This window comes from Mus caroli, chromosome 3 (assembly GCF_900094665.2).
Source record: "Mus caroli chromosome 3, CAROLI_EIJ_v1.1, whole genome shotgun sequence".
NCBI classification, from domain to species: domain Eukaryota; kingdom Metazoa; phylum Chordata; class Mammalia; order Rodentia; family Muridae; genus Mus; species Mus caroli.
Window position 1 is genome coordinate 74,886,489 of NC_034572.1, and position 25,196 is coordinate 74,911,684.

At 39.6% G+C, this 25,196-nt stretch overlaps 1 protein-coding gene across 1 annotated transcript in view; it reads right to left on the reverse strand.

The window, feature by feature from the left end:
- Positions 1-691: 691 nt before the first annotated feature.
- The window catches only part of Gucy1b1 (guanylate cyclase 1 soluble subunit beta 1), a 42,984-nt gene continuing 18,479 nt past the window's right edge, over positions 692-25,196 (reverse strand). The window contains exons 5-14 of the mRNA XM_021158183.1: positions 15,258-15,455; positions 14,137-14,367; positions 12,792-12,908; positions 11,793-11,926; positions 8,395-8,592; positions 6,581-6,818; positions 3,964-4,104; positions 3,426-3,580; positions 2,996-3,122; positions 692-1,945 (exon numbers count right to left, since the gene is read on the reverse strand). Coding sequence (XP_021013842.1) covers positions 1,919-1,945; positions 2,996-3,122; positions 3,426-3,580; positions 3,964-4,104; positions 6,581-6,818; positions 8,395-8,592; positions 11,793-11,926; positions 12,792-12,908; positions 14,137-14,367; positions 15,258-15,455 — 1,566 coding nt within the window. The 3' untranslated portion in view covers positions 692-1,918. The remainder of the gene's footprint in view (positions 1,946-2,995; positions 3,123-3,425; positions 3,581-3,963; positions 4,105-6,580; positions 6,819-8,394; positions 8,593-11,792; positions 11,927-12,791; positions 12,909-14,136; positions 14,368-15,257; positions 15,456-25,196) is intronic.

Consider the following 25,196-nt stretch of genomic DNA (forward strand, 5'->3'; position numbering starts at 1 on the left):
AAACCTTGCTACATATATAGGGTGCCTAGGATGATGTCAATGTAGTTGTAATTTTCTTTAACCAACCTCATGACTCTCTTATTATCATTTCTTTATATTAAACATTCTTCACAGTTAAAAATATTAAACATGTTTATCTATGTGCAGTGATTATATAATTAGTATATAGTGTATAGTTCATAGTGTATAGTACATAGTGAATTGTACATAGTTTATAGTATGTAGTCTATAGTACATAGTGTGCAGTGTATAGTATATAGTGTATAGTATACACAGAGAGTGAGCTCTTCTGGTTGAGGTCATTTCATCTTCACATACATGGTTCTCATCTGTTTCATCTTTTGCTGTTTCTTTCTTAGTATTGAAGTGGCACTTGCCTATCATCTCAATAGTAGCGCAGGAGGAGTGTTGCCTAAGATCAAGGACAGGCTAGCTTAAGAGTGATACCTTGTCTCAAAGGAACAAAAACAAAACCAGAATATTAATAAGAGGAGCTATTAAAAATTGATAGTGCAGGTGGGGAGTGGATATAGCTCACTGTTGCAGCCTTTGACAAGCATATGCCTTGCCTTAGTTTCCTCACCCAGCTCTGAAAACAAATTATAAATGTAGAAAAACCAGAATCAGTTGATAGCTCATGAGCAAGGTTATAAAATGCCTTTAAATAAAAGATTAAGAAAAATCGCAAGTAGTGTCAATACCATTTTATTAAATTAATGCGCACTGTAGACAAGTGGTAAAAATAATTTATTGTAGAATCTTTTACACAATTAACATGTAACATTTATACATACATTGATGTGCTGATATGAAATACTAAATTTAAAGACAAACATCTTTACACAAAGTCCTTTTTTTATATTTTATAAAGATAGATATCAATAAATTATCAGAGACATTTAAAGGATGATAGGCCAAATATACCAACAGGAATTCAGTCCATTCTATGCTAGAATTAAAATGATTTTTATGAATATTCTGAATATGATATCCTGGATAAGTTGACATCCTTCTAAGCTAATAAAGAAGCTCAAGCCTGGAGTGAGGCCAAGGGGGGCTCCAATAGCAGTGTCCTAGCTATGTATTCCCAGCCTTGTTCCTGGACATAGTTTAACCCCAAACACTTGCTAAAGCAAATGTAACCCTTCAGTGTGAGACAATGCAGCCCCCATCACATCTACCAGTAGCCAACCAAACCCAATATACAAGGACTTCAGTACAAATTAGGGCAACGTAGATGTTAGATAAAATGTAATTGGCATAAAATTTGAATGAGCAACCAATTTTTGCAATAATAGAGTCCCAGAAGGGAATTGACATACTTCAAAATAGTCACTCTTTTTCCTAATATAGCATACTAATTCTTACTTCAGAAGTCTAGAAATAAATTGCCTTTTTCCCCTAAACCTTAGATTCACTCGTTTACAAAATGATTTCTAGAATGTCATGCACCAACATGATATAGACTTTGTTTTATGATATAGTCATTAAAATATACATATACACACACATATACATGGAGCATAAAACAAATCTACTGAGCCATGATATATACACACGTGGCCAGATACTATTAAGTATCGTTCTATCAGATTTAACAAACTTAACATAGCGGGTGCTTACCACTTTTAGAACGTCAGTCTAGGCAATGCTTATAGCAGAATTTAAGAAACAGCTCAAATCATCCACATCAAAAACCCAAACTTTGGAAAATATACTGAGACCTTAAAAGTAATCGAAAGCAGAGCTATCATCAAATAAGCCATAGTGTGAGATCTGTGTAACTAGGAGAAAGCCTTGGGCCACTAAAACACGAAGTAGAAATTGCTATCCACAGGGAATACGTGCTCCTGGCTTGACACACAGTAGACTGTCACCCGAACCCAGCCGATGTTCTCTTTGTTCCACAACCTGACACTCAGTTTTCATCCTCCTCGTTTGTTTCCTTAAATGGGTGGAAAAAATATTAACCATCAGTCTTAATGAATCTACAATGTCTGGCAAACAATTTCCCTGTCTCTGACAATAGAATATGCATTGATATCTACAGTTTCTATAAAACATCTTCACCCCAGGTTGAGAGGAAATTATTCTTAGGGTCTTATGACTAAGAAAATGACACCAGACAGTTTGGCCCTTCTGAAGGGCACCCATGAACATGCTTCACAAACAAGTTATTTAGCAGAGTGAAAACAACTGGAAAAGTTTAACTATTTAAAAGTGGTCATTCGATTCCCTCTAATATTGCTTATATTCTAGGAAAACAGTTTTAGGGAATATATACACACAGGAAAAGATATGTGTTCAAGCTATCTCACACCCTCTGAGGAGTGCATGCATCAAAGAGGGAACAAACAGAACTTGGGCTTCTAATTTGACATCTTGTGAAGAGGCCAGACATGGCTTGCACAGTACAGCCCTGCCATAGGTTATCCCTAAAGTGGAATCTCAGCACTCAGGAACCTACATCTTCCCTAAAGAGTTATTTAGATTCTGAAAAATCAAAATCAGGCGTCTCTTCAGAAGGAACTCAGAAGAGACCAGGTCATCAAGAGTCTCTCAAACATGCCACTGGAATTTCTGCAGTCCTTAGATGGATAATTGACTTCCTGATTGATAAAACTGCCAGGCAATATGGCCATCATACAGACTTGCTGAGATCTCATAGGGTGCAGCATCGGGACCCAGCACTTGGACTGCATTTGAGCTAGACTATGAGGAAGAACACCCCAGCTGTCCTCTGCCTGAGGCTTTGCTTTCTACTTCATCACAAGACCCAGGCTGGAGACCTTACAGCACTTTCTAAAGCAGATCTTGTTCTATCTGGCTCATCAGTGTGACAGTGACGTCCCATTTTACTGAGTTCCTTTCTGCAAGCAAGAACTCTTTCCATTCCAAGTGCATTTCCAGTGTTTCTGCTTGAACTCTCCACTTTATCATCTCTCTCAGGAAAAAGAAAATAAAAATGAAAAAGCACTGCTCTAATGAGCCATACCTCTGTGCCTGTATTTTTCCTGGATAGGAACCAGACTTGCATTGGTTCCTTCTTGCCCTTCATAGACACTGGGCCTCTATGTTCCAAATGGAACTGTGGATCCGAGTTTTCTGGAGACATGAGACACCTGAAAGTCATGAGATGAAACAGAGGGGGAACTTGATAAAGGTTTTATAGACAATAAGACAGCCTGATTCCAATACTGCAGTTGTAGTTTGAAGTAGTTAGGATTTTAGTAATGGTGCTTTATTGGAAACCTTCAGGGTGAGGTAGGATGGTTTCTGGTGGAAAGAGTGGTACAGTCTTCTCCAATGAAAAATAATTGTGGTAGCAGAGGGGAGACATGGAGGTAGCAATAATTTAAAGGTAGCAAAAGCACACAGTTCACTCGCCAGGTACCAGGCAAATAGTGAGACATTTCCCTCCTCACCTGTATGTATATTCGGAAACATTTATCTTTCCCTTTTCTCCTGTGGTTTCTGTCCTGCTTGTGAGGTTGACAGTATTCCCAAAGAGACAATACCGAGGCATCCGCTGTCCAATCACACCTGTCACCACCTCCCCGGTATGGATCCCGATTGTTATCTGCAGAAAGCAAAGTTTTGCTTCGATAGCCTTGATGGTTAACATATGTATTTTAGAGACTCCCTCAAACGCCTTCATTCAATATCTCTCTGTAAAGAGCAATATTCCTGAAGTTGAAAATGGCAATGAGAAGGCGTGGGTAACTTCCATGATGGAACAATAAAAACAGAAACATCGGGAGCTTTCCTCATCCACAGGACATGCTGTCCACAGAAGAGATGAGCTAGTTCCTTTCCCATGTCTATGGGAGAATGAAATGCAATCAATCAGCTCTTTGTGTTCAAAATGCCCCTCTTTGTGCATGTTAATCCTCCCCTCATAAGGGATATGAACTAGTTATCAACTGAGCTCTTAGCACTCCAATCTTCCATTTATTTACTCACCTGAACAGATTCACCATCTACTTGAACTTGACCAGCAATTTCCATCATGTCTAAAGCCAGGTGGCAAATGGACCGTGCATGGTGGATACAAGGTTCTGGCAAGCCACTCACTGTCATATACTTGTCACCAACTGTTTCCACCTAAGGTGACACACACATTTACATGTTCAGTGGTTGACATAAAGTGATGGTTTACCATCATCATCATCAACATCACCACCACCACCATCATCATCGTCCTCTCTAGCAGCGTGAGCTCTAGCAGGTTGGAACCTTCTAATTATTTGTAATTTACATTTTTTCTGTTAACTTGGGTCTTGATCACTTCATCTGAAATCCTCTTATAACTCAGTAGAATATTTATGTGTGCATGAAGATACATGTAAAAATGCCCTTACTCATGCATGTTCAAGTGATTCCATGCGTGTGGGTAGTAGATTGCTTTCCTAAGTAATATAGGCTACAGGTTGATAGAGACTCTCTCTCTCTCTCTCTCTCTCTCTGTCTCTGTCTCTCTCTCGCGCTCTCGCTCTCTCTCCTGCTCTCGCTCTCTCTCCCTTAATTTTTGCCATTTTTCTTTGTGTGTATGTGTGTGAGAGAGTCAGAGAGACAGAGAGACAGAGATAGAGAGACAGAGACAGAGAGAGACACACAGAGAGAGACAATGAGAGACCTTATTTTTGAGGTAGAGTCTCTTTTAGAATCTAGAACTGAGTTCAGCTGGACTGGCTGGCCAGCAACTCCTCAGGATCCATCTGCCTCCATCTCTCCCATCACCAAGGCTACAGAAGTGCATGGCCATCCTGGCTTTTGCAGACTAGGGTTCTCCCGCTTGCATAGGCCTCAGGAAAACCTTCTATTACTTCTCTTCTCCCTGAAGCGGCAGCAGTCCAATAACATAGGGGCTGTTGACTGAAGTTCATTGATCTACTCCTGGCTTCTACCCAGATTTTAATTGTTCATTTAATTATACTTTTAACTTTTAAATGTAATGGTTTATTTCGTGTATTCATATTATATAGGTATGCATCTCTGTGAACATGAAAGAGGCTTGGGTATCGTTCCTCAGACACCACCCACCTTCTTTTTTTCAAAATAAGCAAAGTTGGTTAAACCATGTCCTGTTCTGAGTGCTCACCAAGTGTAGCACTGTGGCTCAGAAAAGAACCACACGGTAAATAGTTCTTATGAAGTTAGAGTACCCCAGGAGCCTAGAGACACTCAGTAACATTCTTGCCTATATAAAGCAATATTCCACTGACTTCATTTTTCCAATATTATATTTGTTTCTACTTAAAACAAAGGGCAGAGATGTCTTGTAAATGTTTATCTTCAAGTTGATGGTATCTAAAAGTAAACCTGAGGCCCAGGACCCTTCTCAAGCTCCATGGATTCTTCACAGTGCAAAACATTTATGTATTTTAGGAAAAAAGGTCTTTGGCTGAGTACAAAAATGAATGCTGTGTTTATACTAAATGTAATAAACAATCTGCACAGACTCGTTAACCTAAGTGCAAAGAAACTGCGGGATACTTTGTGTCAGCCAGAGATTGCTCCATGAAACCTCATCATGGCTGCAATGAAAAGAAAGTTTCCTAAGTGGTAACTACTCCAGGTTGAAGTTTATACCATAGACAAGTGCTGCCCTCAGCCTTGCTCAGGAGAGTGCCCTTCTGCAGTGAGCAATGCAGAGACTCATGCCTGACCAAGGGGTTGGGAAAGATTATGGCATGCCCAGCACTAGATGAAACATCTGTCTCATCTCCTCCAAATCTCAGTGCACATCTGCAAAGAGGGCACAGAAGAAAACAGAAACGCTGATGATGCAGGAGAATTCCCTGACATTTTGCCTTCTGGGAATGATGTGGCTATTATACTCAGGATCATATTGTAGTTTCGGGTGCCTTCCCAGGGCCTGCCCAAGGCTTGGGCAAGTCAACATTAAATTATAGATGTGGTATTGTTTCTGAGGAAATGGGAGTCATGGTTTCCAGTGGTGTGGCTACTGGTGTGTTGTCTATACCTCAGTAGACAGCTCCATACCCATGTCTGTGCAGCAGCCCTGGTTCAACTGAATGGATCACAAAATAAAACAAAACAAAACAAAACAAAACAAAACAAAACAAAAAAAAAACAACAACAAAAAACCAGGAACAAAAGACATGAAAGTGGGAGGGGCACTTCTCAGGAAGATTGAGATGGCAGGGAGGTAAGAGAAGACTTGTGTGGTATGAATATGATCAAGTGCATTAACTACATGTATGAAATTATCAAACAATACACTGGTTTTTTTTGTTTGTTTGTTTGTTTGAGACAGGGTTTCTCTGTATAGCCCTGGCTGTCCTGGAACTCACTTTGTAGACCAGACTGGCCTAAAACTCAGAAATCCGCCTGCCTCTGCCTCCCTAGTGCTAGGATTAAAGGCGTGCACCACCATGCCCGGCACAATACACTTCTTTACAATGAGGAAATTATTTAAGCCAGTGGTCTGCAGTGACTCTTAACATACTAGCAAGTCAGCTACAGTCCAATACAGTGACCATGGGCTTCTTCAGGGGAGTCTCGGGAGCCCACACCTGTACTGCACTCACTACAACAGGCTCCCATGAAGACTTGCCTTGTAAACAAATGGGTTTTTTCGTGAATCAGTCAGTGTGTCAAATCGGGTGTAGAGATCGTTGAGGAGATTGACAATCTTCATGGCCCCTTCTCCAGATGCATGCTTGCTACAGAAAGCGTTGAAGCCCACAATGCCGCTGAAGAGGATGGTCACATTGTCGTATCTTTTGGCAGGCACTGGGCGCTTGTGTCTCAGCTCATTGGCAACAGATGGAGGAAGGACAGAATACAGCAATCTGTGGGGATTAGTGGACAGTACTGTAAGAAGCTGGTGAGGCTTTATCTCTCTGGCTGGGCCTCTTTACTGCATCAATGCCATTGTGCTGGGTTTTAGTAAGACATCCTTTAAAACCAGCATCAGTTGTTAGCCACATGCAAAACAAAAAACCATACTAAACATTTGCCTGCTGTGGTCACAGATATTTCCCAATCCTGAACCATTTCAAACCAACTCAAAATCAGCCAAACAAATGAACAGGTGGGAAAAAACACAAGGACTTCACCATGTTCATTTGTAGTCCTGGCTTCTTACCCTCTTCTTATGACAGGGACAGGCTTAGTGTTGTCAGTATGAGCGTCTAAAATGTTACACCAATAGTGTAATAAGAGAAACGTGCTCACATGACAGGAATAAAATTTATCTCAAATATTGCAAAGCCCACAGCTGACAAAATGTATTTGCTTTCTAGTCTTATTTCTACTTCACTCCTTCCTGGAAGAAACTGATAAAAGTGATGAAAGCAGTCCAGATGAGCAGACCTTTTATTTCTCTAGGCAATGCTGCTGCCACAGCATTGGAAATCACAGTGAGGAGACTGTGGCCAGCACACAGTAGGAGGGGAGCGGGTAGATTTAGAAGGAAAGCAAAAACCTCTGGGCTCACAGCCCAAAGAAACAAGAAGAAAGGAGGCCTTCTTATCCTTTTCATCCTTTTAGCCAAAGGGCAAAGTTCAAATATGAAAAAGCAGACCTGAGCCGTCTATTTCCTCTCGAGTGCAGTGGAATTTTGTCAGTGATTAAGTTTAGCTTGTAAACAGAAAGCATTTCACGAAACATCGAAGTTAGATCTTAATATTCAATGTGAGCCGTACAACAGCTTAGTTTTAAATAAAACTAGTCAGTTTATAATGAAATTGTCTCAAAACAAAGACTCTACAATAAAATCAAATCCCATCCGTAAATCTAAAAATCAGTCATGGAAGGGAAAGAAGCACAATGTCCATAAATAGTGCAAATAGTTTCTAAAAGTCCATTCTTACCTTGAGCAAACCAAAACAAAGGGTCCTGTGATGGATCCTTATTGTCTAGTTCAGAAGTCAAGCTCTAGTGACAGTAGTGTCAACTCTAAAGGCTAGATGGTAGTCTAGTGAGAGAAATGGGCCTCAAGCTAACTGCTTAGTAGTAACATGAATCAGCAGCATGTTTAGTATGGAACGTAAAAGATAAGGATTCCACTGCAGATTTGTGGAACCTTTAAGGGGTGAGACCCAGTGGGAAGGAGTTAGCCCACTTGGGAACACCTTGGACCAACACAGATCTCATCCTTCCCTTTAGCATCTCAGCCAGCATAACACAAGCGGATTCCTTTGACGTATATCCCTACTGTGGTGTTTGATCTCATCACAGCCTAAAGCAATAATAATTATGAGGAGACTGGACCAAATAGTGTTCATACACATGAGAGGTTCCAGATTCTTCCAGTGAGAACTCAGAAATCCGCCTGCTTCTGCCTCTGCCTCTGCCTCTGCCTCCCAAGTGCTGGGATCAAAGGCGTGCGCCACCACCGCCCAGCTTATGTCCTCCCATTCTTACGTGTCTGTCTTTTTCTTCTCATCCTCCAAGGCTCGCAGTGTGAGCTGCAGCCTGTCGGTGAGGATTTCCAGCTCTTGTGTCAGTTTGTACTCCTCCCGGAACTGTTCTCCCAAAAGAACCAGGTCTCGGGTAGCATCATGGAGAGGGATGTCACTCAGATACAGGCCTCTTCTTGTTAGGTCGTCCAGGTTCATCACACTGTCACACAGAGCTTGAGTTAAAATCAGCACCACCTGTCCATGTGGTGGGGTCAGCCCCAGCCACAGCAAGCGGCCTCTCGCTTTCTCTTTCTCCAACTTCACTATCCAGAAGATCAGGTTGAGGAAACCCAAGGAGAAGTTGACCTAACATGGCTTTGCTTTCAGTGTATCTAAAACCCCACTAGCAATCAGCAAACTTGAAATACATGTTGAGTTGTACTTTTGAAAGGCATCTACCTTCACTGAAGGAATATGCAGAAAGCTGCCCCCAAGAAATTGCCTTAGATATTAATACAAGGCTAGTGCATTTAACAAACTTACCATGTTCTTCTTTATCATAAAAACCAGAAGAAAAATTTATCTCCATGCTTGTGTCAGGAGTGATGATGTTTCTATTGAGAAACCACTTCGTTTTGCTTATGACTTTAAGAATCTTATCATTGCAGTGCTACTGAAGGCAATGATTGGTTTCCCGAGGTTTAGCCTCCCTCCTCAGCATGCCGAGGTCTAGCCACCCTCCTTGCCTAGAGCCTTTATGCTGTTCTTTCTTTGGGCTTTCATTTCTCTCTCTAGTCTTACTTTCTTTGGTTGACTTTTTTCATTTTTAAAATGTGTTATCTGAACTCCCTGAAATCTATGAATCTTTGTAACCTAAACCTTACCCTTTCTATAGCTTTATTATAATAACCTTGATTGATTCATTACAATTCTGGTAAGTAAAAAGTTCAGTTAAAAATTTACTAATTAGCTAAACATTTTAAAAAATTTTACTGGTTTGAATTAATTCTTAACATGTAAAATTATTATTTCTACTTATTCAACATAGCATCCTTTTCTAAAATGATAAAGATGGGATAAAGTTCCTTTTGTTAGGAACTTTGGATTAAGAAGAGCCTATGGATGTGTTCTCAAAAGAAATATTAAAGCAAAGCAAAGAGTCCCATATGCAAACACAGAATAACCCAGGGTGCTATTGAAAAAAATAGCCAACCATTTTGTTAATGTGAATATATATTTTATAAACCTCTTAGAAAAATAAACCCACCTGGAAAGATGGCAGCTCACTTGCCAAATGATCCAAATGGGACCCAACAAACCATGAGCAAAGATAGAATGAAATAACCTCTATATTGAAGTACTAGGTGAAATGTACCCTTTTGGTCAGGGAGGCCAGAGAGGCTCTTAAGACAACACAGACTCTTGTTACTCTTCCTAATTGCATACTACAACTAGGTGCTAAAACCATGCTGCTAAAGATACCACACCCCTTGGTTATATGGTGTAAAGAAATCAAGCTGGAATGAGCTAGAAGCTTTCTTCCTGCTGTGTAGCTTTCTTAGTTCTACAAGATGTTCTAAGGGCAGTTGGGGGTGGGGGGAAGTCATACCCAGCTGTGAACTTTAGAATCTACAGCATCAATCCACAAGGCAAGATGTGCCCCTTTCTGAAGGAGTTGCACAACTGTAAAGGGAGTAACCAACTGCTCTCTGCTTGGATTTGAAGCTCACTCTACACAAGTAGCTCTTTAAACCTGGTCATGGCAAAGGATGTCTTAGGCCCTAAAGGAGAACTTAATGCTATTGTTTAATTAAATTGCCATGGAACCAAGCTGAATTCTAAACAAAATATTTATGTTTATACCTATAGACAAATGTCACTCACAACTTTCACCAGAGACCTCGGTGAAGGTGGTCACTTGAAAGACACAGAGCTGCTCAAGATGCTAAGGAGTGAGAGTTGATATTCAGACCTACAGGGAATATGTATACCATCCCCATGAAGGCTCAAAAACATCCTGAAAGATGGCAGAAAGAATGTAAGAACTGGGAGAATGTAGCACCTCAAGAAGGGCTGTGAAATACAGTGTTGTTGGTATGCCATAGCTAATGTTTGTCTAGCATGTAAGAAAGCCTCATATACACTCTTCAAGACTATATAACCGGGTGTGGTGGTACACACTTGTTATAGTGGTCAGGGAATACAGCATCCGTTATAATGCAAATCTACACATCTAGTTTGAAGCCAGCCTGGGCTTCATGACATCCTCTCTCAAAAAAATAAATCCTTATTACTTTCTCTAAGCTTACATTAATCACCTTGGAATTATTCTATAAACAAAATTTCTTCCATTTAAATAGATTCCATGGTATTTGGTAAACATATCACTTATTGGACCAACTTTTGAATATGAAAATTAAAACATATACTCTATGGCTTGCGATTCTCTCTCCAAAGAAACCTAACTGTCCTTGGATAGAAACACTCCCTAAAGTGAAGCTGTCACTCGACTGATATCCAATCATAAAAATGCAGAGAAGCGCCGATGGCAGGTGACATGCCACTGGGTCCTTGGATGGTAGTAACTTTAAAGAAACTTTACATATCACAGTTTCATCTCTGTTGTCAGCATGATAAATGATTCTCAGAAAGTAAATTATAACTACTGCATTATAGTATCATATACAAAGTATAATCTAATAATAAGCACCTCATTTATCCTTTCCTATTGCTCCATAGATGCATACTCTATATGCCCTGTACCTTTCACTAAACTGCTGAAACTAGCAAAGCATCAACCCCTGCTTTGCCTCTTCTGATGTTTCTTACTAATAACATTTAACATAGATTTCAATTGAACAAACCAGTTTGAAGAGTCCAACCCAATTAAAAATAGTTAAATGTTTTTAACTTAAAGTGACTTGGATAAAAAAAATTGTTAGTCCTTTTATAATTGTTACTAACTCCAGAAAAGTCCTTTATTTATGCCCACATATTATATAATTTCCAGAATTGCTGTCTTACAAGATGCTCATTTTGAAAGTACAAAATATAGAATTAGCACATTACTCATCCTGTGATCTAATGCCAGAAGAACTTCAGAGACAGATTAAGATAGCACATAAAGAAAGCAGGGTTTTTTAGAAATGTCCAATACAAACACTCCTGTTATAAAGAATTGCATAATGAGGCTTTGAGAATGCAGTTTATACTTCAGCAAAAATAAGCATCGTGGACCAAAATACTGTTGGATTAAGAGAGGGTGTATTTGGTCCAATCACTCCCCATGCATGAGTTGAAATATCATGCCAATCTCAGTTTATATGTACAACCAGCACATATTGATCAACGATGTTTACAGAAGCCTCACTGGATTTGATTTTAACTTATACGCATTACATTTAACTTAAAAGTTGTTACCTTGGTGAACAGAGGAAGAGGATGCTATCTGCTTCCGGTAAGTAGATCATTTGGCCTTTGAGCCGTAAGCAGCTAATCTCTGCTCCAGTCAGTTCATCCTCACACTCAAGTTTCTCCACATCCAGCAACCCTTCCTTAAACAGGAAAGACAAAACGTCAGCTTCTGCCTGACAAAGCAGCTGGAGGGATCGGAACAACTTCATTTCTCACCAGCCCTAAGAGAGGGAAGCGCATCCCTTAGAACAGGAGAGGGGACAGTGCTCCAGGTCCAGGGCATTGTAAGAAGCAGTGCCTGATACCCTTCTGTGCACTCAGGAAGGCAGCAGCTAAGCTGCTGTGCCTGCATTCATAGAAGCTTCTGTGTTTTTCCACTCTGGCCACAACATGCATTACTGAATGGTACAAAACTAAGCAAAGCTAGCCCTGTATTCACAAGACCTCAAAAAGCAGCAGTCAGTCTCAAGCATATAAAACACATGTAGATGTATCTTTGAAAAGTTATTGAAGAATATGTAATGTGTGGATGCTCGGGAAATTGTTTGCTATAATTTCCCAAGAGCACAATCAAGGGGATATGGAAACCATCTAAATTACCAACAACATGAGTTTATGAGTTTTCAATACTTTTTATTTCCCGAGAGAAAAAAAATGTTAGCCTGAATTATAAACAGTTTACAGAACAGTAAACCACTGGTGACATTATCAAAGACTTCTTGTTAGGGGAAAGAAGCATTGGAACTTCAAGGGTACTTGACGTTACAACATTAGTTTTATTAAGTGAGACTGACATGTTCCCAGCCGGACACTTGCTCAAACTTTTTGTTCACTCATTCTCATCAGCTGACAGAGGTCCGTGTCCCCAGTCAAACACTGCTCTCTTGAAAGTCGTATTTTACTTTCTTTTATCTCAGAGACTATGCTCAGAATCGATGTCCCCTCTCTGTTGTTGCTAATGGACAAAACGCCTTGCTTACATTTAATCAAGGGGTTCTTGCTTACCTTGCTTCTCAGTACAAAGACTGTATTGATGTGTGAAAGAATCCCATGGAAACTGATGTCGATGTGAGGGCGGACCAGAGAGAAGACAGACAGAAGGCTGCAGTTCCCAGGCTGGAGCTAAGATACAGAAAAAGAGCAGAGAACATGCAACTACTCGAGGTTGACTTTATGATTAGCTATTGGTCTTGAAATTAAGCTAGACCAGGTATATATATATATATATATATATATATATATATATNTNTGTGTGTGTGTGTGTGTGTGTGTGTGTGTGTGTGTGTGTGTGAAAAATAATCATAAGTATTGTGTGGGAGATTTTCCCTGACTGTGGCCTCAAATTTTGCTATTTGCAACAGAGTATTTAAGCAAATGCCAAATACTTGCAGGAACAAGAAAGGATTTAGGCGACTACTATGTAGACATAAATATAAAGCTCATGAAAATAAAATAATAAAGAGAAAAAGGGAGATTTATCTTCTAAACTGAAGAAGCCCATGGTATCTAATGCCAGTAAGTCAAAACAGCGGTAAATACTTCCTTATAACACATTCAAGGAGAGTCAATATTAATAGAAGTGCTAACACAAAGTGCCCACTGATGATGAAGCAAGTGACTGACTGAAGGGACCTCCTGCCATGTCAGGACCAAGGGAAACAGGCAAGGTCACACACCAAGTGGGAGAGCCCACAGGAGCACAAAACACTCTGCTGCTTCCACATCTACAGCTTTCCACAAGACCCCGGCATTCTGGTCCTGCGTTAAAGCAAATGGTAGCCCCAGATGCATACATGCCAGGGACCAATCCTAACATGGGACAGGAGAGAACGTGAGTGCACAGGGAGTTTTCACGTGACTCCTGGGAGTGCAAACCAACTGTGGCTGCAGAGCCTGGGGTCCTTCTTAGCCCTGCCACTCTTCCCATGGTAATGTCTATGTTTTTCATCTTGCTTGTTTGTAAACTTCCTTCTTCCCCTTGTCAACAGCTGGTTTTGAAAGCTATTTTTGGAAGGTAGCTAGGCAGTGAATATTTATTTAATAAACAAAAACCGGAGTGAAAGCTGACTGCTCTTAGCAATTTCCCGATTTTCTCACAAAGCAAGTCTACTATTCTCATACAACTCCCTCCTCTCCCTGTAAGTGATTAAAGTAGATACAGATAAAAGCCCTAAGGAATTTTTCAATATTTTCAAACACATTTAGGTTATAAGTGCGTGGGATCGGTCCTGATAACAAATGGAATCTGTAACAGGGTGTGTGTATGTGTGTGTGTGTGTGTGTGTGTGTGTGTGTGTGTGTGTGTATGTGTGTGTGTCAGATCACAAGGTGGTAGAGCTGTGCATTTTACCTGGGGGAGCACTCTGTAGATGGCATTTCCACACTGAGTGACCACTAGGTTCCGGTCGAATATGATGTGAAAAGGAAATGCTTTGCAGAAGGTGTAAGGGCTGATACGTGATTCCTGGGTACCATTCTCTTCAAACCTATCCAGATCTTCATAAAAATCCTCTTCTTTTGATTCTTTTTCTTCAATTAAAAACTGGGTATGATCACATTCTTCATTTCTTTGCTGAATAACCTAGATGTCAATGGGAGGAAATGTGGTTAACTGCTGGTATTTTAGCTTTGTTATTATATCTGAATGTAAGGGACTGCTTATGAACATTTCCCATAATTATTAATACATAATTACTATTTATAATCTGGTATAAATTTCTCATTAGCACACATGGCCTTTTGAGTGGACTAGGAAGAATATACCGTGTTGGCCTCCTGGGGTAGGCCTCCTGAACAGGGATGTTTGTACAACGAATCTATGGTTGAGGCTAAACATGATAAGCAAAAACAAAGTACCTGGCTAGGAGAAACTACAGAGGTCAGAGACAGAAAAATAGCAGTTTTTTTTTTCATTACATGCTCTTTGTATTGATACCTTAAAACTGCCACTCAGAAATAACAAAGGGTGTTATCAATAGCACCAGGAAAAGACCAGAGCTGGCTTGGCTAAGTTCACCAGCACAACTTGATTAAAAAGCAAAATCAAGAAAGAACAGAATCAAAGACTTTTGGTTGTCATGATAAAATGTTCCTGGTACATTTTAGGAAAGAGAAAAGAATTCACATGGAATAAGTGATCTGTAAAATCGACTAATTTAATGTTCTTTACATTTCACTCTCCACAATCTGATAACTCGCATGTCACATGGCCCACCCTATTTCCAGCTGGCCTGTATTCACGGAGAGGAATTGAATTTCTTCTTGCCTTAAGTAACATATAAATAGAAAGAGAATCTGTTGCAAGGGGGAAATCGCCCAGTGTTAATGCATTTGAAGGCCAAATAGAGAAGACTTCTGGGGTTTATGCCATTTTGGCTCACAAGTACCGCTAATGTAGCCCACAAGCAGCAATCAGTGAGGTATCATTTCAAATGTTCCAATGTTCGGAACATCTTAGCGGGTGAACATTACCTTCATGTCTATCTCAGTGCCGTGTATCTGTTGAGCAACAGTCTTGATAATCCCGATCACGATGTCCTGAAGCCCCTCTCTTTCCGAGTAGTAGTGCAGGATGAGCCCTTTGCCTTTCTCCGCATCTGTGCACCTGAAGGAAGGTGCGCGCATCCCTGGGTAAATGGTGGCGAGGTGGTCATGCAGGGCATCGAGGTTCTGTAGTGAAAACGGAAGCATAGTGACTAGGAATGTCTATGAGGTCATAGCCATGCAAACAGCAGAAAGAAGGTTCACATCTGGGTTTGCTGGGCAGATCACTAGTGTAAACATCTACCTAGGGGGGATCCTTCATGGCACCCCTAAGATGGCTCTGAGGTAAGTACCACAGAGAGAATGAAAAGAGAGCAGAATAGTTGAGACGAATCTATGTGATTGTTAACGGCAAGTCTCAAGAGCATACTTAAGGTTAAAATCAGGCATCTAGGATTGTTGTTGATGCACACTGTAGTATTCAGGAGAGAACATTGTGTAAATCAACCACATATTTTTCTGCTCGCACTATAATACCCATCTGAAGTCAATAAAAGAAAATATCAAAATGTCAAGGATGGTGAAATATAAGCATATTACTTTGATAAGTGACTAAAGTAGACGTGTATAAATTCCCGGTCCATCCGTGGTCCCCAGTCAATAGCAGAGCCCAGGCAGAGCAGCAAAATCACCATCTCAGGCTAAAGGCTTAGAAAATTAAACTTCCTAATTTTTGTAAGCTTGTCACTTAGAACATGCTAAGTTCTTCAGCACCTATTAGCTCCTAAAATTCAAAAGTGATTTATATTCATATTGACCTAAGAAATAAGAAAGTTACACTTTTAATTCAATCCAGCATTTAGTTGATAATGTGTCCCGTGCAGAAATGAAGAGATTCAGGAAATAGATCCAGGCACAGAGAGTCGTGAAGGCTTACACTGTTTCAATGAGCTGGATAAATCCAGTGTCAGTCTGGGTGTTTCAGTCTATAATGACTTCTGTTTTCTTCCCTCCCTCTAATATCTCTATAAAAATCAAGTCAAGCTAGCGTTTGTTTTGTTTTGTTTTTTTGTTTTAAAACAAGGCTTCTTCTGACTTCCTCTAGGGGCCGCTGCTGTAGCGTGAAACTTAAGAGGCAGTCTAGCTTGCTCCATGCCATTCCTGAAACCTACCTGTCCCAGAACTTCATATTCCTTTCTTTCTATTGAGTTGAACCATACAATGGATTCTTTCTTTAACAAATTGTTTTTGTGGAAATTCTTCCCCGTGAAGAGAAGACCCGAAAGCTCCGCTGCAGGACCTTAAGACCCCTGCCGAACTTTTGATGTAACAATCTTGAAAGAGAAAAACCTCTTGAGAAGAAAATGTATTGCTAAGAGTTTTACATATCTCCATTTTCCACAAAGTCAGAGCTGAGTTTGTGGCTGCATTAAAAACCCATTTCTTCCATATTACAGTCCAAGTACTGCGTTATATTCCTTGTATGAAAGAAAGCTATCTTAAATAGGTGGTTTAATACTTTTTCATTTTTCTAAACAAAATACTTAAATATACAGTCCAAGTACTGCGTTATATTCCTTGTATGAAAGAAAGCTATCTTAAATAGGTGGTTTAATACTTTTTCATTTTTCTAAACAAAATATTTAAATATTCCCTAGTCAATAGACATGTGCTTGCTATCAATTTTCATTTTGGTTCATTATGTGCCCTCTGTACATTCCTACAAGCAGTCAAGACAATACCTTGGCAGTGACAAAGGTACCATTTCTACCAGTGGCCACCTTGATGGTAAGGCAGTTCTGACACTGGACTTGGTCACCCAGGACAGGTGAAAGGTAGCACCCTTCCCGCAAGGCCAGCCATCTGAATTTGTGCACGGGTGTGGGCACGATTAAGGTCTGAGTATTGGAAGTACAGCCTTGCTACGATGCAGTCCTGCAGGCAAGAGGGTCACTACAAAGGCTGGGCATGGTATGGTGTTCAAGCCTTTTTGTGGTAACTGAGTCTCCAGGGATTTGCTGTTGTATTGAATTTGCTACTAATTAAATGCACAAGCTGAGTGCTTTGTTGGAGCATGAGAGATTTACCACTTAATGTAATATTGATTTTCTTTAGATAGTATCCCACACAAAACTCACTCTCGGGATTTCTTCAGTTACCGCTTTCCTCACTCAGTTCTACTCTATCAAGTTTCAAGCGCTTACCACGACCTGTCTCTTCTAAGAAATGGGATTGTGATTAAATTTAAATTATTTTCACCACACTTGTATTGCTAATAAATGCGCAGTCTTCACATTTAAACTACTATAGTTACAATATCCTCTGGAAATCACAAACAGGGACCCTTAACATGGCCAAGAGAAAAGCTATTCACATTTGATAGCACTAACTAAACACATTTGACTGTTCACTAACATAGCTATATTGATACAGTCTGGGCAATAAACCTTTCATCACAAAACTAGAATTGTTTTATTTCTAAATATACCCATGGAGGTAAGTACAGGAAGAGAGCAGCTGCAGGGCCAGTTACAAGGAGTTCGCACATGCGCATAAGAGCCAAAAAGCCGTGGGAAAATGTAAACACAGATGCTTCAGCGTGAACAACTTCCAGGAAGCCATGGAGCAACCGCGAATACGCTTGGGCTTCTCCTCCTTAGCATCATCTAAAATGGTGGTGTTTTTGTTCCGATAACCAAAAATCTAGTCTGAAGTTTTAATTCCATTTCTAACGGTGCTGATATCATTGCGTGTTCCCTCTCTCACAAAGAGAATAAAGGCATATTTTCTATGCGGGAATTCTGCAGCTGCCAGGCCACTTTAGCAGTCTCCTGGTGTTTGTGCTTTGTAGAAGAAGGAAAATGATTCCTGTTACACTTGGGCTGTGGGCCTTGCTGCAGCTCGAGAAGGAGTGTGCTCTACAGATGTAGGAGGCTGTTGTTCTTTGGGGAAATATGTTTAAGGTGCGCGTATATTTTAAGATTTTTGGACTACTTAGAAAATAACGCACATTTTAAAAAAATATACCAGGCATGCCAAAAATAAGTTCATATATAATTACAGAGACAAACTATGCAGAAATCCAAGACCTCCTCTCTTTGCTCGCAGTACAGCTAATCAAAACCTTGTAAATTGGCCACAGAAATGTAGAGATAAAGACTCTGCCTGGAAAGCAAACTGTTTTTTGTTTTTTGTTTCCAGTCTCCATAATCCTTAATCCTGATCCTTGTGGTTGAAAGGAAGTTGTCTGTGGAGACAATCCACTGAGATTCAGCCCTGAAAATGAAAGATGTTCTTGCAAAGCCTTCTCCGTCCTTCCATCCTCTCCCCCAGCACTTTCTCCTCTCACATCTCTGAGAGGCAGGGTCTGCATCCACCATGTTTAACGTGAATTGCAGCCCCTGAAAATCCCCTTGGTGAAGTTAATGAGAAACAGGTCATTGGAAGTTGGAGAAGAAGGATGCTGAAACAAATGGCGAATTTAACTCAAAGCTGGTGGGACACACAGAGAAAGATCTGACCCATATAATCATGGTCAAACTAATTGAAGCAAGCAATTAATTAAAATATTTTTATTTGCATACACGGGTTACTTTCCCTAATGGGAAGAGGTCAGCACTGGGTGTAATAGTTCAGAAGTAGATGGTTTCCAAATTGGGGAAGGGGGGAGGGCAAAATAGTTGAAGTTATAAGAACAGGAAAAACAATGGAGTCCTAATGGCCTCTTGGAACAAAGGTATGGTTGCAAGGTAGGCATAACAAGGTTGTCTCAGGTGGTCATATAACCTTTTGAAACAATGAGGGTCGCAAGATGGTTATAAAGAACTCTTTGAAACAAAGACATGACTGCCATTCCTGGAACAGGAGGTACAGGACCATTTGTAGTTAAGGTTACAGGTGGGGCATAGCCCAATCCTTGAGAAACAAAAGTTTAATCATAAATAGGAATGAGCCTAGTTTGTCTTTAATGTAAGATGGCTTTTAAGCCTAAAATGGAAGCAGGTTTGTTCTTTGCTTCTGCCTTTCCTCTTAGGAGCTGCTCCTTCAAAAAAAATGAAAAGGTTTAGTGTTTGTAAAAGAAAAGCATGAAGTTGGCTTCAGAGGTGACTCAGAGCCACTTAAGAGCACTTGCTTATCTTGCATAGGACCCTCAGCTGCTGTAACTCACAACTTACAACTGCCTGTAACTCCCCTTTAGGAAATAGAAGCCAAGCCTTCCGGGACACTAGATATCAATACAGTGCACAGACATGTAGGAATTCACACTTACGCATAAAGATTTTAAAAATAAATAAATGATTGATTTGGTTTTTGGTTTGTTTGTTTGTTTTTTTGTTTTTCTTTTAAAAGGCAACTCTTTTTAGCTGGGCAGTGGCGGCACACTCTTTTAATCCCAGCATTTAGGAGGCAGAGTCAGGCAGATTTCTGAGTTTAAGGCCAGCCTAGTCTATACAGAGTGAGTTCCAGGACAGCCAGGGCTATACAGAGAAACCTTGTCTCAAAAAACAAAAACAAAAACAACAAAAAAAGTCAAAAAGTAAACTGGAATATTTTATTTGCAAAGAAAACTTATCAGAGCCTTTAAAATTATTTAAACTGAAAATATCAAATACAAATAATGAAAAATAAATTAAAAAAATTATTTAAATAGAAATCACTTTTAAAATTGTAGTATTAGCCCTGTGGAAGTGGTACACACATTTAATCCCAGCACTTGCAGATGCAGGAGAATCTCTGGAGTTCAAAGCCTACCTGGTGTTCCAGCACAGTCATGGCTACACTAAAAACTCTTTCTCAAAAAACAAAACAAAACAAAACAAAAAGCAAACAACCTCCCCCAAAACAGTATGTACTTCTTACCTCATCTTCTCAAAAGCCATATCTTCAATAACAATAAAAATAAATAAAATGCACTTACATATATTTCACATATTTCTGTCCTTTACAATGCATGTTAAAAACAGAATCCTTCCAGATAATACCAAATTTAACAACGGATCTATATTTAGTGCAACCAATTATTCAAAGAAGAATCTTTCACTTTTAATGTATTTCTCTTCCTTCTGAAGTTTTGTTCTGTTTTTCTGTTTAAAATAAAATTAAGTCATATTTTAGTTGAAGGTTGTAGAAATTGAGTTTAGATGTTTCTTTTTGAGTTTCAAAAGTTAAAATAAAGTGTCAAGTGCATTTTTTCTACAAAATATAAATAATTTAGGGAAGTATTAGGGCTTTATAGCTGTTCAGGAAAATCCTAGTATTTCCCAAAATAGCCCCTTGTACAAACATTTGAGAATTTGAAATTGGATCTGCTGTGAATGCCAGGATGCTGCCGGTGGGCTGTGTTTTATAAGTCCAAATCAGAGCTAAGCAGAGCTGGAGACAGTCCTCCTGCAGGCTGTATGCTGTGTTGGGGGAGGATTCGGAATATATGGAGGGAGTGGGCTGAAAGTGCCACAAACCAAGCCTTCTAGCCAAGAATGAAAGTATATTTAAATTTTTATATGCCATCCTTATGGATATTAAAATAAGCTCCTGAATACACATCTTAACTAGTCTCTAAAATAGCATTTTTCTCTGTGTTTTTTAAGTGAACCTGGCAACCTTGGGCCATAAAGTACAGATAAACTAGCAATGCAGCATCACAGGGAATGAATGAAGCGATAATCTTGTTTTGGCCTTATTTGAGTCCCACTACCAAAGCTGTGCATCATCTCACCAAGGATTTACTCAAAGTTCTTGATTCATTACATAAGTGCACATACATACTAACAGGAAAAAAAAAAAACCTACAAGGAAAAATAATCAAAGCCTGTTGCTGTTGCCCTTGTGGTATAGCAAACCACAGACAGCAACACCTATTGATTGAAATGCTAATTAATGATAATTTATTGTTATCTTTGACAAGTCCCCTGCTGTCTGAGTGTGGAAATGCCTTACTGGTGTCACCAGAACATAGACAGGGTGACTGGTTCTTTTATGATGAACCCTTGAAATGGCCAGCAATGTAGCCAGGTTTTTGTAAGCCAATTACATGCAAGGAAATCAGGCAGGATTTTGTTCTGACTATCTCTACACAGTCTGTGTGGCCTGAACTTCTCATGTTAGGTTTCTGGATCCATAATGGATCCCCACCCACTGCCCCCAGATACCCAAGAAACAAAATGAAGACTATTGATTCTATGGCCTAGGATGTGTCATTATGTCACCTTTGCCTAATCTGCTGGTCAAATGATTGCCAAAGCCAACCCTTATTCAAAGGAAGGAGACGTGCATCTCCTGATGGAGGCCAGCCAGGCACAGGAGGGACAGAAGATACTGTCTCAATGACCTCTGGAAAATGTATTCACAATGCAGAACGGATTGAAGTTCAAACAACACTGGCTGGCAATCGTTACCAGTGATGTTCTCAGGGGGCCAGCCAAGCATACATATGCAGCAGGACTGCTTCATTCTGCTCACAGACATTCAGAGAGAAATTTGTGTATGCCTAATTTAAGAACATAGAAGTACAAAAGAGTGGAAAAATCTTGCTAAAATATAGCTTTGTCTTTTCAACCACAGTCTCAGTTAAATCCATATAAAATCTAACAATCAGAGTAAAAGTTTTCTTAATTCTTCATCTTATTGTTTGTGTTTTCAATTACTAATTCACTTCAGAATAAACTCAAAAGATGACTTTTATTCACAGCCCCCAAACTGATAGCGGCACCAACTGAAGAAAAGCCACGTGCAGGCTATTCAATTCCTACAGACAAATGGACAAAGCTTCCTCTAGAAGTATTTCTATACTTTATCACTGTGTTCATTGGGAAACCTCATTGTTAAAGTCACCATAATGCAAAATTTTAAACATTGAATCTAGAAACACAAGAGAAGTTGTATAAGGCCATGAGTTTGGTGATGGACGAAAAAGCTCTCAAATGAGAAGGCAAGCACTGTTTAAAGAAAATAGTCACAGAAAATGTCAAAATGTCATAGAACTAAATTACAGACATTGCCTTTACTGTGTGGCCTGGAATATACCATTTCTATAAAGGAGCAGACGTATTATCTCACTGAAAGCATCGATTTGTGAAATATTACGAATACTCCAGAATTATGCTGAGACAGCTCAGTGTGTGAAAGCATTTGTCACCACACCTGATGATCTGAGTTTGGTTTCCGAGGAACTCAGAAGGAAGGAGAAAGCCACCTCCTTTAAAACTGACCAACGACATCCAGAAACGTGCTCTTGCATGTGCATACATCTGGGTGTATACTCACAAACTAAATAAATACATGTGAAAATCGTTTAAAAAGTTGCTCTAGAATTAACCAATGCCTACAGAATTGATGTCTTCCAGTCATACATACATACATACATACAAACATACATACATACAGTTTTTGGAATTCAGAAACATTTAAAGTACATTTCATATAATTATATATGTGTGAGCATATATGCATGTATATGCATGCATATGTGTGTGTGAGTGTGTGTATGTCTTCTCTCCCTCCCTCTCCCTCTCCCCCCACCCCCGTGTGTGTATGTGTGTTTTGGAAAAGCCACTCTTGCTAAGATATTCAAAGAGAGACAGGAAGAGAAGCTCTACACCCTAAGTCTTCTTTGCAATGATGAAATAGATGAACGCGCTTACTCAAAACCTGGCCTGGTAAAACAGTCTCCTGAGCTATACCTTTAGTAGCAATGTTAATGTTATCTGACATGTTTAAATGGGAATATCAAAGTTGACATTTAAAAAATGCAGAGGTATATTTAATGTAAAGATATAGCAATGTATTTTAATGTATAGATGCAGGATTTTAGCCTGAAAATTGAAAAATAAACACAAATTTACCTTACCTACCTAAAAAAAAAAAACTCTAATGTATCTTTTCTTATGTGTCAATTTCAGCCTAACTTCTATCAAGTGAAATTTTCAGAAAAAGAAATTAAAAAAACCAGCATGGATATATTTAAAACTTTATAGAGCTGACTGACCAATTAGAGCTTTGAGGTTATAGGATTGGAATGCTGCATTTCTGGCGCCAAATTACCAAGAATTATCTCTGGTCTTTTAATAGACTTCTTTTTTTTTCCCATTCTGATTTAACATCTTCATGACTATTAAGTAAAACCTCTAAAATGTATTATTAGCTGAGTACTAATGTCCACCAAGCCAAGAGTAGTCATGGCACATGGAATCAAATCTGGCAACCTGAGTCTGTGTTTCCAGGTCATGGTCACTCATTTTTGGCTCAGAATAAACTCTCATAATTCCTCTAAGATGGAAGCTATACTTTTCTTGAAAAACTCTCAATGTTGCACAGCCCCACTTCAAAGGGACGGTCCTTGATGAAATCATTACTACCGGATCCACTTATTGGATGTTTTCTTCCTTCCTTTCTTCTTTTGCTTTTAAGCAATTGGTTCATCCCCCCTCTGGTTTAAGGCAAGCATCCACTGAGTTACTCTGCAGGGTCTCTGGCCTGCCATGGTTTACATTCCAGTGAAAGAAACAGGAAATGATGCTTTAGTGCCAGGACTGAGGCTCGGGACAGCCTGCTTTGAAAGCCTGAGAAAAGCCAGCGACCACCTCTCAAGAAGGGCAGAGTTTAGACCAAAGAATGGAGTCTTCCTGGAAGAAGCAAAGAGACCTGGAAGACCAACTGACTTTGCTCTGTGAATAGATAGGAGCCAGAGCCCTGTCCCAGGCTGAGGCTAGAGTGTGCACACAGCCCCAGAGGAAAGAGGGAGCCCGGCAAATAAAGAGTCCACAGAGGTCAAGGTTAACTGTATGCTCTGAGAGGGTCTAGAGATGGAGAGTGTGGTGGGAGAAGTCCTCTGCACTGCCTTAAACCTGATATGCTTCATACTTCCAGCAAGCAAGAGAGAATCACTGAAGGGCTCAAAGAAGAAAAGGATATGATGAGCTTATATTTGCATTTTAGACAACTCCTCAGAGTAAAGAGAAGAGAGTGAAGAAGTGAGGAGGATGTCTAGTCTCTCAATAAAGGAAGACCCTTCCTGGAAAGTTTCAAAGAAACATCAAAAAGACTGAGTTCTCCAAATTTAGCATTTAGGATAAGTTGAAATATTTGGTTATTTATTAAAATTAGGGGGTGAAAAAGAAAGAAAAACTTTTGAACTCTCCATATGATGAAGCCAGTTCATCTCACTCTGTGATTGGAGAAGTACATGGTGAAGAGTGTTTTATTAATATATGCTGGAAGAAAAATGTTATATGTAAGCTAGGATCTTAAAACAATCTGTGAAAACCAGGTGCTTCGCTTTACAACAACAGACACAGAGAAAGGTGCACTGAATTTCTATTTGTTAGACTAACCCCAACAAAACCACCTACTTCTAAGTAAAGTATTATCTTATTGTAATAAATTTGCCATGATAGTAGAGAGTTGCAAGACAAAAATTCACTGTTCAAAAGTAGGAAATAACAAAAACTTGATAATTCCAAAGTTTGTAGTTTTCAGTCGTACTCAAGGGGACACAAAATAAAATCATAGTTAATTTAAAGATGTCAATAAAGTTTTAATATTAAATTATAAATGATCCGTTTTTTATTCTTTTGCATCATCTTGGGAACTGGGTGAATTACCTCTTAGATAATTTCCAGTGTGAAAGTTCATATCGGATGCTGTAGTCAGGTGAAAGGCCATGGCTGGGAGGCCCCAGGTGAATCTACCTCTTCCGTGTTGCCAAACAGGCATTTTGCCAACCTAAATTGTTAACTTCCTACTGATAGACTTGCTCTGTCTTCAGACTTGTTCAGGGAATCTTCCTTTAGTAGTAACAGTAGTTAATGTGGAGACTGGCTGTTCAAGATCCTAAGAATACTTGACTGAGTCACTTTTGAGTCACTTTGCCCAGCCCTCACTGTGATGACCGTATCTCTGCTTCCCCAGCTCAAGGAACATCACAAAAGA